We start from the raw sequence: 26,643 nt of genomic DNA on the forward strand, positions 1-26,643 counted from the left end.
AAAGTTGACGAAAATCAATAGTGCTCCGGCCACCCTTTTCGATTTTCCGGTAAATCGGCAAAGCAATGGCCGATGCCACCACTTGGGCTTTGTAGCCCATCATCCCAGGAGCAAAACCCAACCAACCTTGACCCCGTTGGACCACCGTAGACGACGAATCGACGTCGGGAAGTTTTAGGCACCCGCTGGCTTCGTGGGAAAATTGACCATCTTCCGTCCACTTTTGGACTTCATGGCAGGTATGAAAGTTTCTCCACTCACTGCGATCTTCATTTCTGTGAAGTTTGAGAATTTTTGGAAATAGTTGGATTTTCCGGCGAGTCGGGACGGCCGACCGCCACCCGCGGCAGCGCGTGCGGCGGCGCGTGGCCAGTGAGCCACCAATGCTATTTTTAGGCTATGTCGAATGTTTTGAATTCAGTTTTGTCGTTTGAATGACGTAGGTTGATTGTTGGAACCTAAATTCGTTACGATACGTTACTTGATAAAAATGTGAATCGATGATCCGACCGTTGGATCGTCACCAAAATTGGATACACGTAATATTTAAAGATCATAGGAATTTATGGATTGAGAATCTGACTTACGGATCTTCCTGAATTGGATTTGTAAGTTAGTAAAATAAATGTTCATGGCCACTTGTTTTAGGCAATTGGCGGAGATCTGACCGTTAGATCGTAATGAAATTTTAGTATGTTATTCTAGAAACATATTGTGGATCGTTGGGAGTTGCGGATTGGAAATCTGATATGCGGATCTTCCGGGTCAAGTTATACTGGGTTGTAAACGCTACCGTCGATCTTTGATCGACGGTTGACTTGTGGTCAATGGGTATCAAACTATTTTAGAATGTCGTTGAGGTTGTGTTTTATGCGAATTACGTATTCTTCAGATAAGAGTTCTGAGATGTGATTTGATAATTGGTCACAGGGACCAATCATTCAGGATGCCTCGATGTGTGCGCTAGAGAATCATAGCGTGGACTCCAGGTAAGTGGATCTTTTCCTTTTTATCGTACATATTGTTGAGAGTTCTATCGACACTTTTAAATTGATTAGGTATATTACTTTCATATATAATTATTGTGAATGCTTGAAGTACCTATATGAACTACGAATGACTTGATCCCTATTTAGGGTACGTAGGCAGTCTAACGAGACGTTAGATGCAGCCATAAAATATGTGAGACAAAAGCCTTGCTTGGGAAATTGAGTAAGGCGAAGGAAATTGGTAAAGGCAAGTTTTAGTTTTATGAATTAGTTAGCTAAATTAGTGTTAATTGGGTCATCATGGATAATTATCCCTGAAAATAAGTAGTTTGGGAGTAGGGCGTTATTGATTGTACACTTCTCACTGTATTGTTTATAATTGAACATGCTACGACATGGTTGAGTATTAGATTGCATCATGGTATATCAATATGTATATTACTTGCATATAATTATTTTGAATGCTTTCAAGTGCAAAGGTGAACTCAAGACACCCAGGTAAGTTCAGGTGAGTTTATGGTACTAGTTGAATCGATTGCGTTATAGCATGACTACAGTTATGTGTTAGGCAACTTCGATATTGTCGTACTGGTTGCCATGAGTTGCACATGTTATATTGAGATGCATTGAGAGCTCATAAACCTGCACCCCGGTGTTAGTGCTCCCGCCCGTGGCCAGGGCACAGTCCTTCACGTGATGTTCACCTCCCGCACCTTACGCTCACCTTGGATCCAAGGTAGGTGCACAATCCTGTCGTACAGACCACTTTAGGTGGTTCCGACTCGTAGGTGACCCGCGATTATTCGTCCAGTCTTCACGTGATCGTAGCACTTGAGCATATTTATTTACACCCAGTCCTGTCGTACATACCACTTTAGGTGGTTCCGACTCGTGTGCAGGTATACTTATTGAGCTATATGCTAGCCATGATTGATGAGATATGGATAAGTCGTACAGGTCACTATAGGTGACTCCGACTTATATGCTAGCCAGGATTGATGAGATATGGATAAGTCGTACAGGTCACTAGAGGTGACTCCGACTTATATGCTAGCCATGATTGATGAAATACGGATAAGTTGTACATGTCATTTTAGATGACTCTGACTGATATATCACTTTGTATTGATTTAGTTCATTTGGCCTACTTATTAATGTATGGTGGAGTTAATGGCAAACCGTGGTTTTGGTCATTTCTGAGTATGGTTTGGATGTATGTATATATGTTGTACTGTCTTATGGAAAACGATACGGGTTTTACATTTAGGGGCATTACTTTTAGAGAGGTAATAACTTTGGGAAACTTGGTTTTATTGCTTACTCACACCTTCTGTTTGGTGCCCTCTACGTTTTAGCTGCTGAGTTTGTATCGATAAGAATCTGTGGCGAATCTTAGTATTGATGGATATTTTTTAGGGTATGATTCTTACCCATACTACTGTACCTTACTTATGCTCTGATATCGCGTGTGAAATGGGTTCGCTCCCATTCGTAGCGCACTCTGGTACTTAGACACTTTTAGATTCAAATTTATTCACTTTTTGTACACTATCACATTTTATGGCTTCGTCACCTTCCAGGTGTCGGCCAGCACAGCTTGATTCAGGGTCCAAGTGGACTTTCTGGGTCGGGGTGTGTCAGTTAGGACAAACTAAAATACTACCTCCTCCATCTACTTCTTCTTCTTTTTTTTTCTTTTTTTTTAATCATTATCTTCCTTTTCCACCCCTAATATCACTGATACCTTTTGTAATAAAAACACAACACCCAAGGGCTACTCGACCCTGCATGGTAGGGACTTGAAATCATGATATTTAAAGTCTTCGGTTGAAAATTCAATAATGTTAGGTTCATGAATACTTCTTAGAAGTTTCATTATTGAGAACTGACTGGATCATTGGTTATCTATAACTATAATACGTCAAAAATTCTATATATATTTTTATTTTTATTGTATTTGATCTTATAAATAGTTAGGACAAACTAAAATACTACCTCCTCCATCTACTTCTTCTTCTTCTTTTTTTTTTTTTTTTTTTTTTAATCATTGTCTTCCTTTTCCACCCCTAATATCACTGATACCTTTTGTAATAAAAACACAACACCCAAGGGCTACTCGACCCTGCATGGTAGGGACCCCAGCTATCTAACGATCAAATTTGGTTCAAACGTAGTCGTTTGATTTCTGGCTTGTTGGTTATCAATGGTCCAGATCAAGGTTTTGCTTGGGCAATCTTTTGAATTTGATCTAACAGTCCAAATTTTTTTTTTTTTTAAATCCAACGGTAAAAAAAGATCTAGCGATTGAAATTTAAATTCATCAGTCCAAATAATAGAAAAAATATTTTAAAACAGATCCACTTTAAAAAAGTACATAATTTCAACTCATGATGAATCCATTTATTCCCCATTTCCTTCACGACTCCAACTCCTGATGAATTCATTTATTCCTCATTTCATTCACGACTCCAAAGGTGGTTCGGTAGATTAATACAAAGCGTGTGATGCACATTTGGAAAGTGAATTATGTGAAGTCTAGTTTTATTGTTTTGCTTTCCTAGTCAAATGTTGTAAATTGTACCACACATGCTATAATTTGATTTAGGATTTAATTGCTATTTTGGGATCATACTGCTGGAAATATCACTTCAAGTGCTTAATTTCTTTCATCAAAGGTTTGTTAATACATACGCATTTTATGCCATTATTTTCAGTTTGTTCTGTTTGGTCAAAACTTCTCACTGCTTTCACGCGAGTTGGGTACACACTTTAAGACAACTCACATGAGATTTCTAACAACCTTTTTCTCGAGAGTGGTTTTCAACCCTTGATCTTTTCAGATTGTGTTTGCATATGAGACGTGTCTCTTCTTGTCCTATTTCTTGTCTGAAACAAAGCCTACTATAAAAGCTTCATGTAGGGTTTCATTTTCAGTTGGTTAGGAGATTTATATATTTTTTAAATGATTGTTTTCAGCTGGGAGCTGCTTTTTTGTTCTTACTTGAAAATCGTAGCCACAAAATCATATTCATGCACTAGATACCCAGATCATTGCGTATTAGGGCTGCATTATTTTTGTAATTTTGATCTTTGTTTTAGGTTAAGCTTCTCTAGTTTCAAATTTTTGAGCTGACCTCTTTTTGGATTCCCGTCAGTTTCATCTTTCAAGTGTTTGACTGGTGAATCTAATTAGGCATCGAATCCTGATTTGCATCAACTTCATCATAACATCATTTGCATAAGTTGATTTGATTTCGGTGTCACAAAGTGAAGAGCTGAGGAGGAGCTGCCTCTTCATTGAGAGGAGTCCATCTCGTGAAAGGCAAGGTTGCACAAAGGTACAAACTGCTCCGTAGATTAGGATCTAGGAATTGAGCTTGGGGGGTTACTTTGTAAGAATATTGATTTCACTAGTGGATTGGACTCAGTGGAGAATCCTTGATTTTTTTTAACCTAAAGGTGGGGTTTTCTAGCCAAAAACATCATGTGCAATTTATCGCTTTTCTGGTTTACTTATCTTACCATTTGCTTGTGTTATATGTTCGTCATTATTTGCAAAGAGATAAGTCCATGCAACTAAGATTGTCAAAGTTAAAATGTGCACTAAAATGGATCTTAGTTAACTAGGAACAATTTAGTAAACTGAGCTTTAATTTAATTCCTTCCGCTATGAGTAAACTAACATATTTGATATTAATTTATGAGTGTTGTTGACTAGTCAGACAAGCACGTATATGGATTTTAAATTGCAGGTTATTCCACCTGGTACCAATTTTAAATTCTACTATGGTAGTCTTGTATAGTTTGCCTGTTTTGGTGTGTATATATTGAAGTTTGGTTGACTGAGTTGTTGGTTGGAAAAAAAAATAAAAAATCCTTACTGAAAAAGGACTAGGGTTACAACCATTTAAAATTAATATATTTTACGTCTGACTTATTGGGTGATATTCACTGTTTAAAGACCTTAATTCTGTCTTTTAATGGACCTTAATAATTGAGTTTGGGTCCAACTGTTGGAATTGGTCTTAGACACGGTTTTGAAGAAATGAGAGGTTTCCTTGGTTCGATTCACCTCGAGATTTCAGACAACAAAGACATAATTTCAACGCCCAGTTAAGCAAAGAAACCTGCTCTGAGGCCGTGTTAGTGTTTATGTGTATGTATGTGTGTACGTATATGATTTATGAAAAGATTTGAACAAGATTGAGGGATTTCCTCTTTGGATTTCTGGGAATGAAGAGGAAGATGGCAGAGAGATTTGTCAAAGAATGTTCTTTGCACTCATCATCACAGACAGTCAATGACCGTTACAAAAGACGAGAGCTTTGAAATATTATAGAAGGAAAAAAATTCTTTCTCTTCCCCCCCATGAGAGACTTTCACACCGTCGCGTGAGTGATCTTCATTCTCTTTGATCCGCGTCGATGCCGGCCCTAACTTTGGTTAGGGTCGGTACCAGTCCCATGTTTTTTAATGCGTGTTTTGTTTCAGTGGTTTGCTTGGTTTCAGTTCTTTCTTGCTCTTCTTGTTGCCTGCAAATTTTCCTCCCATTTCCCTACAATTTTCACGATCTCATCCTCTATATTCTCCTTTTGCCTTTGATTTCACCTTTTTGAGATTTAAACCCCATTCCCCCGTTTCCTCCATACTCTTTGACCCATCCACCCTCATTTGACCCATACCCCCTCTTTGCCCCATCTCCCTCCATCATCCACATCTTTTGGTTCCACCACCTCTATCCTCAATTCCGGTCGGTTACTGCCTTCGTTTACCACAACTTGTCGCTCATATTTGGCAGGGTGTGTAGAACTTTAGCTCGGGTGCTCACACCACCATCCTTGTTGACCATTATTGGTCCTACCTGTTGTTCACCCTTGTCAGTGATACTGCTCGTGGGTTCACCCTGTGTGCTTTCTTGTTCTCGTGGCGGCGATTCTTGCTGGTTCTTTGAGGATGTTACAGCCTCTTGCTTCACCAATTCTCGAGTTCTAGATGGTGTGATTTTAGGTGATCGTGTTGGGAGGTGGTTCGTGAAGGGTGTTGGGAGTCTTACACATGCTTGAGCTAAAGACTCACCTAACCACTAAAACTAGTTGGTACAATTGGATTATTCCAATTGTCCATATATCATCAAGTACTCACTAAAGAAATAATCTGCAAAATCATCTACACATCAACACATTCGTGCCCGGCCGACTGATCCAAAAGCATCACTATTAGGGGTGGATTTTATCACTAAATTATCGTGCTAATTGAATTGTTAACTATATCATATTGATTTTGTGTCAAATTTTTTGTGCTAATAGCTAATGGCACCGTATTGTACCGAACTAAAATTTTATGGTACAATTTTGGTATTCAATACCATTACCACGACATTACTGTACCGTCAGAAAAATATAATAATATAGAATATATAAATTATATAACATGTAATTATATAATATATATATATATATATGTTTATAATATTACCTATAATGTTTGTTTGGTTTGATTCCCCACCTGACCTAATTAATGGCAGAAACCAAAAAAAAAATAAAAAACTACTTCAGTAACTCAGGTTCTCTCTCTTTGAAAACTTTTCCATTCCGTCGTGGACTCCACACTCATCCATCTCTTTTAATTGATTTTGTAATTGGTCTTGTTTTAAGGTTAATTGGGTTTATGAACCTTCTCGTAATAAGGAAGGAGTAGGTGCGATCTGCATGTTGTAAGAAAAAATAATTGGGTTCACCATTGCCAAGCGCTATAGACATGTTTTCAAACAAGATGATGTCAGTTACCATGCCATAACTATGTTTAATGTGCTATAAATATATATGTTTAACAAAGTGCAATTACCATTATCATACCATATTAATTGAACTATTTGGAGCATACCAAATTTCGGTATACCAAAAATTTGGTACGGTAGTAGTAATAAATTTTGCCATACTGAAAATTTGGTATAGTAATCGGTACGTGCGTTTTAGTATGATAACTGTACCGAATCCACCCCTAATCACTATTTCCTTTTGAATATATGAGACAGCACATTTAGCAACTGCAACCCCACTGATGTGATAAGGATTCACTTTTGCAACACTTTCTTAGCAACGCTGCATAAAAATCCTAGGCTTTTGAAGCAAAACATAAACAAATACTTCCCTCTCAAACTAGCCGTCAAAATGTGCTCAATAATCGATCGGAGAAATTAAGCCTCGAATTTCATGTAAATCAAACTCATATGTTCATTCTAAAAGCGCATCAACTCAACAAAAATATTAAATTTGAACTACGCAAGGATTTATCCGCATATATGTGAGCGGCACAAACTACATCAGTTTTCTTTTATTAAGGAAATGAAGAAACAAATACATTTTTTGGTTCCCTTTACACAAGAATCCCACTAAAAGAAAGGTAATTCAAAAAATGATACGATGAGATTTACACGAAAATTATATGATACGAAATGGGCTTGTTGATATACAGTTTTCATTATGTACTGACTTCTGTGTATAAACTTATGAAGGCAACACATTCGAGAGAAACATATAGAAAAAGTGAAAGGGAAAAACTATATTCAGCACCTTTACACCCATAGAAAGCATGGATATTCAGGTAGGCCGGTGAGCTTCAGATAAACATCCGACTTCTAAGCTTCCGGTATAGGTGTCAGAAGGTCCTGACAAAATATAAACTGAGTTTCATAAACAAATCCCATCACCGAACAGGTAAATTTAAGCAGTTAAGGTGAAGAGTTAAGGAATTACCTCTGAAAACCGCCGATGTCCATGGTGTGTGTTGGAAGTTTTAACAATTGTCTCCCATTTGGGATCAAGAGAGGAAGTCTTCGAAGGCTGACTGCTAGCATAAATCTGTGAACCAGAAGAATACTGTGAAGACAAGCTCCCCGAGGAAATACTAGGTAAGGTGCGCTTTAACCAAGACTCTGATGGAGATTTCGGTAAAGGTGGTCCAAGAGGCACTCGTGAATTGTGGCCCTGGGCACTTTCCTGATTACCAAATTTCACAAGTCGTCGACTTTCTAAATCAATCTTTCCCCTGTAGGCCACTTTTGAGCTGGTCAATGTAATAGAATTCTGACCATGACTATGCGAACTTTCTTTTGTTCCTGATTTTCTATAGTGTTGGCCCTTTAAATCACTCTTTTTCTCATCATTCAGTTTTTCACTTGTCGATGTAATACAGTCCCGAGTAAGGCCATTACAATTTTTCCAGTGAACTGATTTCTCTAAATGTTGGCTTTTCAAGTTGACTGTTTCTTGGTCAACCACTTTTAAGCTTGCAAATCTGCTGGAATCCTGATCCAATATGGAACCACTTCTCATATCTGTTTGATCATCCTGATTGGATCTGCCAGACCAATATAGAAAGCTGGAGTCAGGAAACTCCAAACTTTGAAACGGCACTATAGCCTTCTCATTTCCATCACCCAAGTGCTCAATATCTTGGAATGAAAACTCTGCCAAAGGGGTTTCTTTCACTTCATTACTTTTCTCAGGAATTTCATTATCATTCCCTCTGTACTCAATCATATTGCCCTTTGTATCTGAGGAATGTGAATTTGAATTCGGAGATTTTACAGTATGCACAGAATCAATATACAGAGTCTTCTCAACTACAGGACTCCCTGGGCCCATTTCCCATTCAGCAATATTCTCAGTAGCCAATAATTCCCTAAAATTGTTGTGGCCTTTTTGATACTTTCCAGAGCTACTAGTTTCTCTGGAGTTCTTTGCTTTTTCAGGAATACCAAGAAAACCTTTTTCTTCATGATGAAAACATTCCTTTCGGTAGGGTGATATGTTACTACCCTGCTGACGCCTATGTACAGGTGACCCATCTAATTTCTCACATTCACTTATTTTGGTGATCTGGTTGGATTCACATTTCAAATCATTCTTATCTTTAGGTATCACAGCTTCCTGATGTCCATTCACTAATCTTTGTTCACAAGTATCGCCCCAAGAATGCTAAAGAAAATATGGAAACTGTTCAATAAAGATTCTTGACGTAATAATAACAAATAGAAACTGGGGGAAACACACGTAAATAAGGCAAAATACCTCATTTTTAGCTTCTCTGTAAGCACTGGCATAGGAAGATTTAGCTCGCACACTCCTAACTGAAGAAATGGGCAATTGCGCTTGCACTCTCATACCTGGAACAAGGTGCAGAAGAAAAAATAAAATTTTAAGCGAAATCAAGGAAATGACTCGCAAACGTTACCTAATAAATTTTCAGATCTTTATATAATCACCTTCATTCTCACTTTTGTCCCCAGTTATATCATTATGTGGCAAATCATTTGGCTTGTATTGATTAAGTGGATGTTGCTTATTCCAACTGGCGACCTTCATCCCTCTTGGTTGCTCTTGACAACTTGGTTGCTCTCGAGCAACTGGTTGCTTCCTGGTACTATATTGAGGTGTGTCTGAAGCCATTGCTTTTGCTGCAGGCAAGAACCGACCCATCATGAAATCACGAGTCTGTGGATCTGTCGAGAAGGTTCCAGTTGGTTTGATATCTGGACCATCCAGTCCACTCAAACCACTTACACTACAGTTATAATAGAATGATTCACTCCTCGAAAGTGCGTCAAGTGCATCTAAATAGGTCTCACCACCATCCTCTGAATCGGAAATATCCTTATCCTCCATCCCCTCTTTAGAGCTGTCACACTTAGTAACTTCTTTTGTATCAAAGGTTGAATCATTTTTAGAATTGGAAAGTACATTTCCAGTTGGGGATTGAGCAGTTGTAGTGCGTTTAGAACCTCTATCCAATGCTTGCTTCTTAGCATTTGAAACCCTTCCAGGCGGAAGCCTTGGTGTAGTGGCAGGCCGTTCAAGACCCTGAGTTTGTGAATTTCTTTCATCCTTGGGTCTTCCGGGGATTTGCTCCCATACAAAAGGAACAGTACCTGGATGCCTCACCGGACCTGATTTCAATTCTGATTTGTAAAAGGGAAGAGGAGGTAGCTTGGGTAGTGACTTATCAGCCTTCCTTTTGTCATCAGCTTCTGAGGAGACTACTGTAGGTGAATATCGTCTTACAGACAGAAGTGGCTGATTAAGATCTAACTGCTTCTCTTCCATTATATTCTTTAGCATTGTGTGCTATAATTTTCTTTCCTGCAAAGCACCTTGTTCTAATCAAATTACATTCCAGAGAAAAAAACTAAGGAACCACAGACGCTACATAACAGAGAATACATATGTAAAGTGATGCAGTGTGTGACAGTGTCGAATATAAAGTTCCAATACAAAGGTAACTAAGAAAACTAAATCTACTAAAACACAATGTCTATGAACCAACAAATGATAAATAAGCCGCTCAATCCTTGCAAAAACACGAGTGTAAATACCGATTGAAAATTGATTTGAGTAAAACAAAACGTACTCAATTGAAAATTTTAGACCCTCTTTCTGCAATTTTTTTCGTTTGATATAAAAATCTGAACGAACGGTAAACACTTTTAACACTTCAGGGAAACAGACCTATTTAATTTCATAGGATTTGAGATGAATCAACTGTCTTCTAAATGACATCTAAATGATTATTTTGCACGTGTTGCATCACAAGAACATAAACAGGGGAAGATTAGAGATTTTGGATCTAAACAAACTGTATCTATTTCATTGTACTTCCAAATTGAGCATTGATTTCCTCCCAAGCTACCAAGTTTTTGAATTAAAACTCCCTTAACTCATGCTGGTGTGCTAATTAACCTACTTAACATCGAACAAAATAGATTAAGATAAAATATTATTTGAGATCAACTATTTAGTCAAGCTGAAAAATAGTCATGGATGTGGCTTTACACTCAAGCCCAGAGAACCCACAAACGAATAAAGCAATTGGACTTGAACTTTCACTATTTACCAAAGATTGATAAAGTCAATGCAACAGAACCCAACAGAACTATGGAGTAATTAATTATGGTAATATTTTCATCATTTCGCAAGTAAAATCGAATCCTACTTCCTTTCATTTTCTTCTTTCTCAGTAACCAAACAGAAGGTTAGGGACACTGTGAAAGTGACTGGTCCTATCCCTTCTTTCTGGTCAAATACCCAGAGACCTAAGACTGCTTAAATGAGTATGTTAAATTTCTAATATTCTGATAAATCAACAATAATTACAGCACCCCAGTAAGAGCTTCAAACCGTTGATTCCTAGCAGCACTTAAATACCACCATCAATCTTTAATCCTCAATCAAATTCTACTTTTTCCCACATTACACTGCGTTTTAATCCAACCTAATTAACAAAGATATGAATCTTTATTGAAGCAATTAAAGAAACCTAAAAACCCATTTAATCAGAAACAAAGAACAAGTCAACCATGAAACCCATGCTCAGTTCTCTTTCAGATAAAAATAATTTGTCAGTAAATTTTGAAAAAAATAATAAGAAGAGCAAAAATGCAGTGAAGAATTAGAGAAACACTGACCCTGATGAGAGAGAGAGAGAGAGAGAGAGAGAGAGAGGAGAGAGAAACCAGGTCGGTGGTGGTTCTTGGAAAGATACATCAAATGAGAACTCCTCCACCACAAGTCACAGAAAGAGAAGAGAGGCAGGGAGGTTGTATGAGAATCAATACCTAAACTGTACTGTAAAAAATTCAAGAGAAATGTGAGGGACAGAGTAGGGAAAGAATAGAATAAAGGGGAAGAGAGAGCGTGTGTGTGGTTTGTACGTTCGTGTCATTAAGGCTGAAGCGCAGAGCAGAGCTTACCCGCCGATGATGAAATGCCAAATTTAAACACCGAGACAAATATATGTAATGTTCGATCAAAATAAATAATAAATAATAATAACAAATACCAAAAATAAACTAATTAGAGTGGCCCTTTTCCAGATAAGGAATCTTCATTATTTTGGCAAAATAAATTCTTTGTTTTTGTGCTTGAAGTTTTGTGTTTGAATCTTTTATTCCTTGGTTTAAATGATTAATTTTAAAATTATCTTATCATTTATCAAAAAAAAAAAAAAAAATCTCCATTCTTAAAGTCTCTTTTTTTTTTTTTTTTCTTTTTTTCTTTTTTTTTTCTGTCGTAGTTGCATGTATCCACTACCATTTCTTGGGTCACTTATGTGTGCTTTAATGATATCCAATCAAAATAACTTTGGACTTGTTTAGGAAATGCTCTTAAATGACTGAAAATGTTTTTTTTGTTTGTTTGTTGAACAAACAATATTATCCCTAGTAAGGGAGTGAGAAAGTGAGTTAAGGTTCATGTTGGGCTAGTCATAATAACGTGGTTCAAATTTGCCTTTAACGAGAATCAAATCTAAGACCTTTCACGTACATGTGAAGAGGAGGAAGACTGAACGCGCTTTCCAAAAATATTTTTTGACTTCCAAAAACATTTGATGTGTTTCCTGCTAAAAACATTTTTCCAAAATCAACTTGTACTTTATTAAATAATAATTTCAAACACATTTCATTTAAATAGTGCTTTTGGTTATTTAAAAATGCTTTTGAAACATAACTTTTATTATAAAAATAAACATTAATTGACCTGAAAATAAATGGTTTGCACCATTGAATGAAAAGGAAGCTTTTATCAAAACAAAAGAGGTGTGATATCCACACACCTCATTTTACTTCTCACACAACTTTTTAATTTTCGACCGTCGGATCGGATGAATTGAAGAAGATCAACGAACATAAATTATCAAGGAGTGTGTGGATAGCACATCCCAAATAAAAATTAAGAGAAAGCTTCACAGTGAACATGAGGAAGACTTTTGATTTGACCATAAAATAGTTCATAAGAAACTAATAAGTCTTAATTTAATATTGTAGAATAATAAAAGTGAAGGAAAAATTGTACGTTACTTGTTATTTGTTGGGTTTGTTTATGTGTCACTTGGCCTAAGATCATGTGAGGACAATGAATGCTAAATATAAAATGACAGTAAGACCATCTTTATACGACTGGACCGACACACAGGCTACCCAAATAAAAACGTACATAAATTATTAACAACTTATATGACACATGTTTACCATTACGCATGGCACTGTAAACGTGAAATTTCTGTAACAAATCAAATAAGAACACGTATATAAAATAAATTTTATTTTAATGTAGATGTAATGTTACAATCCCTGATTACAAAGTTTAAATCATCTATTTCGATCTCTGGGTTGTACAAGTGTATTTGTAAGGGGTTATTGATATGAGGGTTGTAATAACTTGATCTCAGATAAACGAATATTGCAAGTTGGCTTGTGGTGATGGAAGAACCGGCATGTGTAGTGGTGCTTGATGGTTCTTCCGAAGGATGCAGAAAGCTTTCTGAATCTTCCAAGTGTATGAGTGTGTGAATGAATTTCTAGGAAGATGTTTCTTTATCTTTGAGCCCCATATTTCTAGGCTTCCTAAGTCTATATCGACGCTTGATTTTGAATTTAATTAATTGACAAAAACACCAAGATTTGATTTGAAACTTGATTCGTGATTTGACTTCGTCAAGTCATTTTTGATTAAATCAAATAAATCAACAACCCTTCATCCTTAATTAGCAACCCTTGATTTGACATTTTAACTCAATTAATTTATTTGATTTAAATTAAAATTTTCTTGATTACTTTCCTCCAAATATTTACGCATGTCATTCTTAATGACTTGTCTAGTTTTGATGAATCATGTGCGATGTGTGCGATTTGTGAGGCACACAGTGTATATCATGTGAAGCCTTGTTATGTTAAAATATAATGTTTTAATGAGTTTGTATTTCATCGAAATTTATGTATCTACATACATTTAATTATCAAATAAAAATATAATAAAAGTGAAACAGTTTCATGTAGTCCTTCTCTCCCCCCAATGCAACGCATTCAATCATTTACGATGTTCATTGGGGAGTATGATTCTCTCCCATCATATTCTCATCCTCTTTCCTCCTCTCCTCTTACATATTATTTTTTATCTTATTATTTTTATAAAAAAAATCAATATAAGATGTCGACGTAGCTAAACTATAACTGTTCAAATAAGAGAGGAGAAAAGGAGATAAAGATTAAAATGGGAGAGAATCCTCCTCCGTTCAGTGGAGTTTGAATCTTTACGTGAAAACTGAATAAAAGTTGAAAGGAGGTCCCTACGCCCCATCCTCTTCCATATTGTATCAACTTAAATTTAAATTATTTTCTTGTTTGATTCTTTATTTGCTGGCAGTTCATTTGCCCTTATCAATTATTGGTGGTATGATATGTGAAATATCTACTTTCCTTTCTTGTTGGAATATAAAAAACAAATACCTTTTTCTTTTTTTTTTTTTTTTGGTGTCTATAAAATATGAATATGCATAGGATTGTCATCCAAGCATATGATTCTGTGCCGATGTCATCGGATATCGAAGGATTTTTGTTTTAGGTAAGGTCTGTATCCGCGGCCATGGCTGGTACAAACTTTGTATTTTTACCAGATTTGATATAAAAATGATTTTGCTAAAGAACAAATTTAGAGGGTGAAGGTAGGAGAGGGACGATAGGGAGAAGAGGCTCAACTTTTATGATGTATATATCTCTTCTTGACTTTACTTGCTTATACAAAGATTTGATCTTCTAAAATTCTATTGAATTACACAATCACATATTTAATCAATAGTAAATACAACACTCCCTCTTGAGTTTGTAGAACTTAATAAGTAGGCTCATCAAGACTTCAAATGAAGTGTATGAGCGATTGGTGCAATTTTGATCGGCATAGGCAATGTGAATATAAGTTGGGGTGCGTATAAAAATATAGGCGAATCTAAGTTACAGGTGCATATAAAAATACATTTTCACCAAACTAAGGTTATAAAAGACACTAGCACTAGTCGGGCTGTGTGTGGATGCAAATTTCGGCCTTCTTCTCCTTTGACAAAAATGCACCTACAAAATAATAACATCTAAGATTAAGGCCAAAAGCCTCTTGAGCCCACGATGAATTTTTTAAGGGGGGGCTTTGGACGAAGAATCTCTGATGCCGAAGTTAGAATGTGAGAGAGAAAGTGTTTAGTGTTGCAGTCTTATTGGAATATGAATGTGATTGTGTAAATCCTAGTAGATATGAGAGTGTATCTTATACTCCTATTAGGAGTAGATTACCTATTAAATGTTGTGATCCTAAAGGGTAAGGAATTAACCTTCCTTGCTACTATAAATAAAGGCATAATAGGGTGGAATAACACACATCCATAATTATACATCTCTCTCTTTCTCTCTACTATTGGTGCACCTTTCTCTCTCTCTATGGCCTCCATAATTGTTCAGTAAATTATGCCTACAACATTTAGGGAATTTTAGGGAGAGAATGAACTTAGATTTTTGAAGAAATGTGGGGCTATATATAGAGGTGTGGCCGGCCCTATTTGGAGAAATAGGGATCGGCCACTTATGGTGGAATTTTGGCTCTAATTGCAAGATAGTATATCAAATAATATCTTGCAATTAATTTGGTAATTAATACCAATTTGAAAAGAATAATTGGGAGTTACCTTATGGATGAAGATTTGATGAGGAGTGATGAGGGGTTTTGAATAAATACCATTTTTATCACCTTTGATTCTTCCTTGATTGAGTTGTTATTGTTCATTGCATGCGTGTGGGAATCTTGGTGTGCCTTGAGGGTAATTTTATCTTTTTCACCCAAAAGTCCACGTGTCGCCTCCATAATTTTCTTGATTATTTTTTGCTCCACAAATGGCCCAACACTTATTGGGCTACTCGTAGAAAAGGGTAGCAGATGTAGAGATCTTCTTTTGCTTTAGGAAACATAAGATTGTTTTCTATTTTGATGTAGATTCCCTCTTTAATTGGAAATTAGATCCTTCTAGGAAAGGGAAATAAATCACTTCTAAAGTCTATCTAAGTCTACCTTAAGTAGATGATTAAATCAACTTCATAGCACAAGTTATTCTACCTTACAAGATAGAGAAAACTAGGGGATATTTGTTCCCCCTCCCATAACAACCTTCTACACTTGCCCGTGATAAAGACCTTATTTCGTTGCTTTCTTCATCTTCTCCGTGCCTCACCAAGGTAAGAAAAAATTAATTTTCCTTGTCTTCTTCTTGGATAGTGCTGTTGCAAGGCAGCTGTCGGGATGGTGCGACATGTTGGCTGGTAGGGGCAAAGAGTCGGTTCGACATGGGCCGAGGAGTGTTGTGGCAAGGACCAATGCTTGGGCTACTCGACTTGTCTAGAGCTAAGGGCAGCTATGCGATTGGGGTTGCGGATTGAGGCACTGGGGCACAGTGTTAGGCGAGCCGCATGGCTCATCTCCTTTGGGCTCTTGGACCTAACACGGGCCAGGCCAGTGATTGAGAGAAATGAGGAGGTCACGGGCCTCATGGGCTGTTGGAATGCTGGGCATGCAAGCCTCTTGCCTGTTGGTCTGAGAGAAAAAATTAGGGAAAAGCCAGTATGGGTTGAGCTCCCCTGCGGAGTACCATGAATAGCGTTGGCTACTTAGTCCCCTTGAGAAATGTGGGTTGCTTCCGAGAGAGGAGATAAAGAGGATTAAGGCGGATGCATTGGCTCAGCCGATTATTGTCGTGAAACATACTATGAATAAAGGTGAGAGATCTTCCTGTCTATTCAAGAAATGCCAGTTAAGAAAAACTGAAGACTTCCTCCGCTGCTCATAAAGGTCCTCCTATTGCCGAAAGGCCTGTGATTGACTTGACTTCTTCCAATGGGAAGAAAAATGAGACTGCTAGATTTGAGCATGTGACGTTTGCCATGCTGAAAATGGCTAGTATGATTGTTGATAAGATTGCTCAGCGTAAAGGTTTTGTCATGCCCCCAATGCCTAAGTCTGTACTAAGACGTCCGTTGGGAGCTAAGTCTAATTCACCTTTGGAGAGGCTTACTACTATGAAGAGCGATAAGGTGGACTTTGCTGCTAAAGTGGCACCAATGCCTATTCCTCTTGCTGCTGAGACTGGTTCGCCTATTGAGAAAGATGAGACTGCTCGCGTGGGCAGTTATGAGAAATCCACCAAGCCTATTTCTGGAGAAGCTATTAAGCCTATTTCTCGTAAACTGCTGATTGAACTTGAGCGAGATTGAGTGACTGCTTCTCTCTATCCGTTGTGCTGCCTACTCAGATGTAAGGTGGAAGATACTCCTTGCGGGCCTAGCCGCAAATGAACATTTCGCCTAGAAGGTTGTTTATGTTGATTATCAGAGTGTGGTCTCAACCGTGAATGTATGCTTGTTTGTAAGCCTAATTAAGAGTGCACACTTCTCTGCGTGCTAAGACGAGAGTATACGCTATCTTAGGAGCCTAGTCGAGAGTGTACATTGCCGGAACGCTCGATTCATGACTGGTTGAGTGGCTGCTTATCAGGATGCTGTTGGAAAGGTTTATCGTCTGCCCTTGTCCTTACTTCAGGACACCTCGTCTGGGGCACGCTGTATCTCGGTACACTGCAAGAGCTGATTCACCAAGGTCGTTGTTGCGCGAGGGTGCTTGTCAACCCTATGACTTGTCGGGACAAGTGTTGTTCACCATTTTGGGTTGGAAGAGCTTGGACAGTATACGTCTCCTTGAGTGGTGGAAGTGTAATGGACTATGGGCGAGAAATTTAAGCTAAAATAGGCCAAATATACATAAAATATGTCAAAAACATTGAAAAATAGGTCCGGATCACCAAAATGGGTCACCCAGGCGCAAACGTGGATCTAGGCACGGGTCAACCTGCTGGGCTACTGGAGTGCGCGCGTATTGGGCTTGGGAAGCTACTGGAACCGTTGCTAGGTTTGCGCGTGGGGAGGCCTACTATGCTTGGGGCTTAGGCTCCTGATTTAGGAAGTTAGGCTCACTGGAAATGTTTCCACCTGCTGCCATGTGAGATCAGAACTTTGGGCCTACAAATGGGTTCCTAGATCAGATTGTTTTATAAGCCTGCTTGTAGGCATTGGCTAGGCTCATTGCTTGGTTGTGTCTCTTAGCTTGAGCCGCATCATCGATCTTCGTGGGCCTCCTGGTCCTGGGCTTCTGATTGGGCGACAAGGGCTTCATGGATAGAAATGGCATAGGAGGCCTACTGCTACACTCTGCCACTATATAGGTTGTTGTTAGCAATGATGGTGGCTGTCATTCCTCTACTCATCGGTCTTCCGTGTGGGTGAAAATCCATAGAGAGTATTGTTCGTCGTGGTTCCAAAATTATTCGTCATTGTATTTCTTCCCTGGTTATTTCAAAGAATTTATAAAAAAAATCTAAGAATAGGAACATGTGGGAAAATCTACAAGTGAACGAAAAATTAGGAACGTTAAATGCGAGAGTCTTCTTCGAGTGTGTGAATCAAGACTCCTAATGAAATCACCAATTTATGGATGCAAATTTTTGCCTTCTTCTCCTTTGACGAAAATGCACCTGCAAAATAATAACACCTAAGATTAAGGTCAAGAGCCTCATGCGCCCACGATGAATTGGGAGGGGGGCTTTGGGCGAAGAATCTCTGATGCCAAAGTTAGAATTTGAGAGAGAAAGTGTTTAAGGAATTTTAGGGAGAGAATGAACTTAGGTTTTTGAAGAAATGTGGAGCAATATATAGGGGTGTGACTAGCCCTATTTGGAGAAATAGGGACCAGCCACTTATGGTGGAATTTTGGTTCTAATTGTAAGATATTATGTCAAATAATATCTAGCAATTAATCAATTAATTTGGTATTTAATCCCAATTTGAAAAGAATAATTGGGAGTTACCTTGTGGGTAAAGATTTGATGAGGAGTGATGAGAGGGTTTTGAATAAATACCATTTGGATCACCTTTGACTCTTCTTTGATTGAGTCGTTATTGTCCGTTGCATGCGCGTGGGAATCTCGGTGTGCCTTGAGGGTTATTTTGTCCTTTTTACCCAAAAGTCCACGTGTCACCTCTATAATTTTCTTGATTATTTTTGGCTCCACACTATGGGCTGGGGCCTAGCGGCTAGGTGACGCCTAGGCAGGAGTCTAGATGGATTTAAGTAAATTTATTAGATATCGTATAACTAAGTGCCTATTTATACCCACAAAAATACATAATTGTATTAGGATATATAAATTATAAATAAAATGACATGTAGATAAAATTATTATAACATATTGAAAATATGAGGAACAAGTATATAATTGGTTCATCTAAATATTAAACAAGTCTCTTACAATTTATTGAACAACATTAAAATCCAAAATAAAAATTATCGATTTTCTATCTAAGTGAAAGTCCTGACCTAGGCAGGTGAGGCAGGTTTAGACGAGTGCCTAAGTGCGTTTAGACGGGCTACGCGGGCGCCTAGGCGGATGCCTAAGGAGGTCTAAGCACATTTTCTTAATTTTCAAACACCTATAGATTAATTTGGACGGTGACTAATAGTCTAGCGCCTAGGCATGATTTTTGGAATAGTGCCAAAACTTGACCACGGTAATATCAATAAGACAAAAAACCAAAGTGAGAAAAAAATGAGTCATGCAAAATCAATGCTTGAGATGATCAAGTGGCGGTTAGCACTCACGTTAAAAGGTATGACCAACCCAATATAGGTGCTACATTAAAACCTTGTCATGTTACCAAACACCTAGTGGGAAAAAAGCTTCTGAATGAAAGAAAAAATATTACCTTAAGTGTGGGACTATGAATTTTCACTAGCTGGAGTAAGGCGGATAGAAGTAAGTGCGCCTTCGTAATCCGATTATGGACTAATAGCTCCAATAATGTTGGGCTAAGCAAACGGACCCACGATGCCACCACATCTTGTTGGGCTCTGAAAAGGTAGGCAAGGCCCATAAGCCTTGTCGAGGGCGACCTATTTGCTCCTCAAGACACAAAACCTAACCCAACTGAGGATCAGATTGCTTTCCTATATTATTGGAGATTCTTGTTGTGGCGACATAAATTAACCACATCCAATAGGACAAAGACACGTAGACTATGTGCTCAATATGATGGTTTTACCCTTGACGTCGTGAGTAGACCACAAAATTACCCTAAGGAATAAGACGTAGTCTGCCCTAAGGTAATTTGGGATTTTATGCCACTCACGCTCTATGAGCTCTCCCAGCCACCCATAATACATTTTGCCATTAGGTTGACACACCCCAACTCGAATATTCACGTGGCATCAAAATCAAGGTATGTTAACCGACACCTAAAGGGTGACGAAGTCATGAAGTGAAAGTGATGTGTAAAAAGTATGAATAAATTATAACCAAAGTCTAAGGTTAAAATCATAGATAAAAGGGACCCAATCATCAAATTCGATTATCTTTCAACCATTTGAAATTAAACTAAAAAAGTAAGAAATTTTTTTATTTTGATGTTTGCCCGACGAAATAGGTACAGTTCGTCGGGCAATAATACATAATTTCATCGACAGTAATGTTAAATATACATTCAGTTTAATACATTTGAAGCCTTATTGTATTTCTTTAAGGAGAATATAGTATGCCAAATAAGTATTGGTAGCTTGAAGGACCCAATTTGTTCAAAAAGGATTGGCATAGATTAATAGCTTGTTTATTAATCTGTAATCAAAATGAGGGGAATTGAATTAAGGAGAAATTGGGTTGAGCATAATCAGAATTAGATTCATGTTAAAGTTGTTTACTAAAATATCTAGAATCATAGTAGGAAAGATGTTAATTCTATTTAACGTTATTTACTAGTTCACTTGAATCAGAATTAAAACTAGCTTGATTATTGAATGACCCTATTTGTAAAAGATATATTTTATAATATCCGCAATGGGGAACACTACCTAGTATTGGAGGATGTGGTCTTGATAGGTTAATCTGCAATAAGGAACCATACTCGTTCTAAGGGAGATCATGTTTGGTATATCTGCGATGGATGACCACTATCTGGTACCATAGGATACAGAGCCGGCTTTGGGGGAGTGCGACCGGTTCCTTGGCACAGGGCCCCAAAATTTTGGGGCCCCCAAAAATATTTTTTATTGAATATAATAATATATATAAAATAATATTATATAAAAATAATATATAGAAATACTAATCAAATCAAAATATATACATATAAAAATCTGATGGGCCAAAAGCCATCAGACTACTAGTCTACTACCTAAAAACCATTAGTCAGACTACTACCTAAAAGGCTTAAAGGTTAAAAGCCAACTACTAGGCAAAGTTAATCAATTGGAGAACCGCATTATCGAGGCAAACAATTCAGACTACTTCTCTCTCATGCCAAAATCCCATTGCTGCGTTTCACTTTTCTTCTTTTCACACCAGATTACCGTCATTACAGAGGCAAATAATTCAGTGCAGAGCACCAGAACGTTGTGCCAATGTGAGTGTCCCATTCTCCCAGTGTAATTCCTTTTTCTCTTCGTCCCATTGTTATATTTCCCACAAATTATTAAACACTAATTTATAAATTTATGAAATTAAAGAAAACCTTCCAAATCATGAAGACATTTCAACTGACCACAGTGATGTAGACTTAGATCAAAATAAGATATTTACTAATTTAAGTATATTGACTCGAAACTTGAAGATTTGGGTATTTCTAATCTATAATGATTTTTTTTTCTTTTGTACCTTTCAGGACAAAATCAAGAGAAGAGTAGTCACAAAAAATCGCTAGACACACATGTATTACGGACTATCAGGTTTCATTGTTCATACTTACAATAATTTTATTGTGATTTTCTTTGAGATATAAAAGATGACACCTGCTAGAAAATATTCATCTGGCTACTTGAAGTGTCAAAGAAAAAGAAAAGTTGAACAATTGATTCAGTCTCAAAAAGGAGCTATTGATATGTTCTTTCTGAAAGAAAAAGAACCACAAAGTTCAGTAGATGATTTAATTACGGAACAACAGGATGACAATGAGAAATTAGTTGATGATTTGGTCAATGATGAAATTGATGATGACCTTGATGAGAGTGATAATCATGAGGATGCTCCTATTGTCATTGATCAACCGAGTGAATCCATTTCCTCAAACATTTATGATCCTCAAATTTGGGATAGTCTTGATCCTAAATGGATTGATTTGTTGGCAGAAAAAAGTCCTGCAAGAGATCTATCAATTGAGAAATGTCCTAAAGATCAGTTTAATAGGCGTTTTAATGCAGCCTTTTACACTCGATATTTATCCAATGGAGAGAAACATGATAGAGATTGGTTAGTATATTCAAGGGATGTTGATAAAGTGTTCTACTTTTGTTGTAAATTGTTCAAGAGCGGGCCTCTCAAATGTCAATTAGCAAATGAGGGCTACAAAGATTGGACACATCTCAATGTGAGGCTTAAAGAGCATGAAAACAGTTTTGATCACATCTCGAACATGACCACTTGGATCGATTTGTGTCTTAGATTGCAGAAAAATGAAACAATTGACAAAGTTGTGCAAGACCAGATCAAGAAAGAAAAAGAGCATTGGAGGGAGTTATTACGAAGGTTGATTTCCATTGTGAAATATTTAGCTAAACACACACTGACTTTTCATGGAAATAACGATATGCTTCATCAACGATATGCTTATTAATGTTGCTATAGAACAAGTACAAGGATTGATCGCTTATTTTGAAAAGTACAGAGAAACTGGATTTGCAGAGGCTATGATTAATGCTAAAAACTTGCTATTGAAATGGAAATTGATCCCGTGTTTCCAGAAAAGCGTCAAGTTCGTAGAAAAAGACATTTTGATGAGAATGAAGGTGAATCATCCCAACCAACTGAACAATCAGTGGAGGAATATTTTAGGGTTCATTACTTCTTGTATATAATAGATCAAGCTATTGGTTCACTAAAGAGAAGGTTTGAAGAATATCAAGCGTATGATGATATATTTGGGATTTTGTTCACTTCAGAACTGTTGAATTCGATAGACAATGATATGAAAGATTGTTGTGATTAGCTTCAAAACTTTCTCAAGAAAGATGAGCTCTTTGATGTTGATGGGGATGCATTATTAGTAGAGTTGAAGCTTTTACAAGAACGTTTGCCAAAAGAAATAAAGACATCCATTGACATATTGAACTACTTGAAGAGGATGCGTTGTTTCCCGACTGCAAGCATTGCATACAGAATTTTGTTGACTATACCTGTTACCGTTGCATCTGCACAAAGGAGTTTCTCAAAATTAAAGTTATTAAAATCATACTTGCGGTCAACCATGTTGTAGGAAATGTTAAATGGACTAGCTTTGTTATCGATTGAAAGTGATTTTTTAGACAAAATTGATTATGAAGTTTAATTGATGATTTTGCAGCAAAAAATGCACAAAGAGCCATCTTTAAGTGAAGCTTCAGTGCTAGACTTTTTTAAGTTTTGTTTATTTGGTTTCTTTAGATTGAACTTATTGTTAGTTATTAGTACTATGGTTATTTTGTAACTTTCTTTACATTTAATAATATTTAGAAACAGATGGTTAGTTAGTTTTAAACTTTATTTCAATATTGCTTTTTAGCATCAATACGTTGTTCAATTTTTTTTTTTTTTTTAAATGTCTTATAAGAAGGGCCCCTTTTATGAATTTTGCACAGGGCCCCCAAAATCTCTGAGACGACACTGATAGGATACAGTCATGCTTGGTTAATCCGTGATGGGGGACCATACACGTAACGAAGGATGATCACTGCTAAGTACTATAGTATAGTCTTGCTTGGTTAATCCACAATGGGGGACCAGGACCACATTATTAGATGCATGCCTATGGTCATGCTTGGTTAATTCGTGATGGGGGACCATATGCATTTTAGGGGTGATCATGCTTAATATATATGCAATAGGTGATCACTACTTATCTAGGGTTTTATAAGGAATGGTTCTGCTCAGTAAATCCGTTATAGGCGACAACTTGCTAGTTGGATTCCATTGAGTGATTTGGAATCCTATTCCTTATGGATTTTGTTGCATGATTCGGAATCCCATTTTCTATTTGATTCCATTAAGTTAGTCCGAAACGTTAGGTTCTTGTGAATAGGAGTTGCTCAAGGTCTTTGCTTGTGTTTGTAAACTAGGGTTACAATGCTATTACTTTGGATTTTAGGTAGGGAAATCCTGCAAACCTTATGCATGTTGGCTTTATTAAAATTAGTGAAGTGATATTTGATCTTGTTGGTTGTCAACGTAGTTAAATATTAATATTTTGCATCTTTGATTCATGGAATCGATTATTTGTTGTGACTATGGAATTGTTGTTGGAAAATATTATGACATGTGAAAGACAAAATGACAATGCCGATTGTTATTTGGTTCGTCAAGTAGTTTGGAATCTAGTGATTCATACCTGGGGAGTTCTATTGAGTGATTCTAGAACTCTATGTTTTTCCACTAGATAAGCCATGAGAATGTTTGGATTGGTAAACTATGCATGGCTTGATCTAGTCTTTGGGTACATAGGCAATATAACACAAAATTAGATATAGTTATAAAATAGCAGGAAAAGATACTACGATATTGAGTCATTGGTTTGTTTTTTATAATGTCTCAGAAGTAATGCATGATAGTTAAACATGAATATTCTTGCATCATATGTCGATCCAACATGTATTTCGGGAACGAGGCGTGACATATAGCCCCCATCAAAAAGTTGCTGAGGTAGCCCATAACTGAGGTTCCACTTTAGATCATTATCTGGAAAAAGAGCTGCTCCTCCATGGCCGCTTAAGCCACGGAGACGGTCTTCAACTCCAGAAATTTCAAAGGGGTTTTCGACCTAGCTCGGAGACTCCCAGTTTGAGGAAACAAAGAATGCTATTGATTAAGAAATGACATCAAGTTTTTATTTTTAATAATACAAATAATTATATATTTAAAGAATACTTATACAAATAATTATACCTATCTAAAAGTTCCAAAAAGTCCAATAGGGACCGCTTACAATGCATTTTTTTTAAAGGAAGACAACTGGTGACAAGTCACGGTTTACGATGCATGTTAAGTGCAAAAGAAATTGATTTTGTCCCAAAAAAAACTGAACGAAATCAGTCATTGAAGAGCCAAATTTTAGATGTGTCAGGCTAAATTTTTTTTCATGTGCAACATATTTACCCACTTTGATACATCTTAAACCATTGAAACCCTAAAATTTGAGTTACCACACGAGCTAACCTTTAAACCTTATTTAATATAATATAATGTAACTTAGTACTACGATATAGTAATATTCCTCTTTACTTGTAAGTGAGAGATCTTAGGTTCAATTCTCACCAAATGCGAGTTTGAGCCACATTATTACTAGCCTATTGTGAGGCTAAGCCCATTCCCCCTAAAAATGAAATATAATATAATAGGTATGCATTTTAATATGAAAATAATGCATTAATACTAAAATGATCATCAGTCTCATTTCATAGTTACTAAGAATTTGACTAATTAAAGTACGCAATTCTCAACCGACAGTTAATAGCATTTATAAATTTGTTATAGGTTCTCTTTCTATAAGAGCTTATAAACTCCACGATAAACTCTCTTTCTATAAACATCAATAGTTAGTAGTAGCTCACGTAACATCACATACAAAAAGTGACCACGCTCTGCATACATGAATGTAATACTTTTCCATACATAACTCGAAATAATTGTCAATCATTTACGCTTGTTCAATCGTAACAACGATCTCGACAAAGGCAAGACTCACGATTTATGCCTTGATTAACACAATATATACCTGGTCAATGAGGATTGTTGAACGAATGAAGGGCTTGCTTTGGCGTTTGCGGTAGAAATTAGAGAGGATACAAATTTGAAAGACTAGCAAGAGAGGTTACCATAATTGAATAGCAGCACATAAAAAACTTGACCTAATTTAAAAAGGGCACGTGCAGAATACCTACCTAGAAGTTGGAATTTTGAAGTAAGCTTGCTTAAGCTGCCATAGGGGCAAGTATTGAATGATTAGCTAGGTCCAGCAAAAGCAGCTGTACCCGTTGGTACACTAAATTACAGGTGGGGGTAGTAGAAGACAGGTAGTGTTTTGTTGTGGTTGTTGTTTGCCTATTTATATCTTCCACTACTTTTCACGCTTCTGACCTTTTTTTCATTATTTTGTTGGAAATATCATTTACTATGTTTTAATAGTATTTTTTTTATTAGTTTTTTTTTCATTAAAAGTGAAATTGAACCACATTATTATGGTAAGCCTATTATAAAACTTAACTTACTTCCTCACCCTTAGTGTAGATACTACTGTTTGTTAAAAAAAAAAAATTCTCAGTATACAATTTTTTAGAAGTGTTTTTTTTTTCTAACTATAAAAATAACTGATTAATTATTTATCAGAAAATACTTGAACATATAGTTAATTTAGATTTTTTTTGAAGTAGCCGTTCTTATTTGTCGATTTCTGTTTAACGTATTCATAGAATGCTTTAGATATGTTTTTCTGACATATTAAACTGTAATTTACCATAAAAAAAAAGAAAAAAAAAAGAAGTACGGTCAGACCTGAGTTTACTCAATAATTTGCAGTAAAATTTTCTATTCGATCATAATAAATTCTATTTTTGAGTGGAAAAAAAACTCAATTACTTTAGATATTTCTTTTAATAATTTACTTGAATTTTAAATGACTCTAACCATTGACTAACACTTTGTTTTCCTTTCTTCTATGATGTAGGTATCTTTTCTTCGATGTGATTCACAGTTTGACATGTACAAACTTATTTTAAATATTTGA

At 36.7% G+C, this 26,643-nt stretch overlaps 2 protein-coding genes across 3 annotated transcripts; one reads left to right on the top strand and one right to left on the bottom strand.

The window, feature by feature from the left end:
- Window positions 1–3,017: 3,017 nt before the first annotated feature.
- Window positions 3,018–11,723, bottom strand: LOC137741155 (uncharacterized). Of its 2 annotated transcripts, XM_068480958.1 has the most exons (5): window positions 11,452–11,723; window positions 9,256–10,129; window positions 9,062–9,156; window positions 7,745–8,968; window positions 3,018–7,656 (listed from the first exon to the last, which is right to left on the bottom strand). In XM_068480958.1, exons 2-5 carry the CDS (start codon window positions 10,106–10,108, stop codon window positions 7,627–7,629), a joined length of 2,202 nt encoding a protein of 733 aa, XP_068337059.1. In that variant the 5' UTR covers window positions 10,109–10,129; window positions 11,452–11,723; the 3' UTR covers window positions 3,018–7,626. The 2 variants fall into 2 exon arrangements, with proteins under 2 accessions (XP_068337059.1, XP_068337061.1); XM_068480960.1 differs by lacking the exon at window positions 11,452–11,723 and having other exon boundaries at window positions 9,256–10,821.
- A 9,955-nt stretch (window positions 11,724–21,678) lies between these two features.
- Window positions 21,679–22,506, top strand: LOC137740694 (uncharacterized). The gene has a single exon (XM_068480524.1). It carries the CDS (start codon window positions 21,679–21,681, stop codon window positions 22,504–22,506), a length of 828 nt encoding a protein of 275 aa, XP_068336625.1.
- The last annotated feature ends 4,137 nt before the right edge of the window (window positions 22,507–26,643 follow it).

The sequence above is a fragment of the Pyrus communis genome, chromosome 7, assembly GCF_963583255.1.
Source record: "Pyrus communis chromosome 7, drPyrComm1.1, whole genome shotgun sequence".
Lineage (NCBI taxonomy): Eukaryota > Viridiplantae > Streptophyta > Magnoliopsida > Rosales > Rosaceae > Pyrus > Pyrus communis.

Coding starts and splice junctions, on each gene's coding strand:
- LOC137741155 (XM_068480958.1), bottom strand. CDS start 10,108: ATGCTAAAGAATATAATGGAAGAGAAGCAGTTAGATCTTAATCAGCCA. Junction 9,157..9,255: donor GGACAAAAGTGAGAATGAAG/GTGATTATATAA, acceptor ACCTTGTTCCAG/GTATGAGAGTGCAAGCGCAA. Junction 7,657..7,744: donor GACATCGGCGGTTTTCAGAG/GTAATTCCTTAA, acceptor ATATTTTGTCAG/GACCTTCTGACACCTATACC.
- LOC137740694 (XM_068480524.1), top strand. CDS start 21,679: ATGACACCTGCTAGAAAATATTCATCTGGCTACTTGAAGTGTCAAAGA.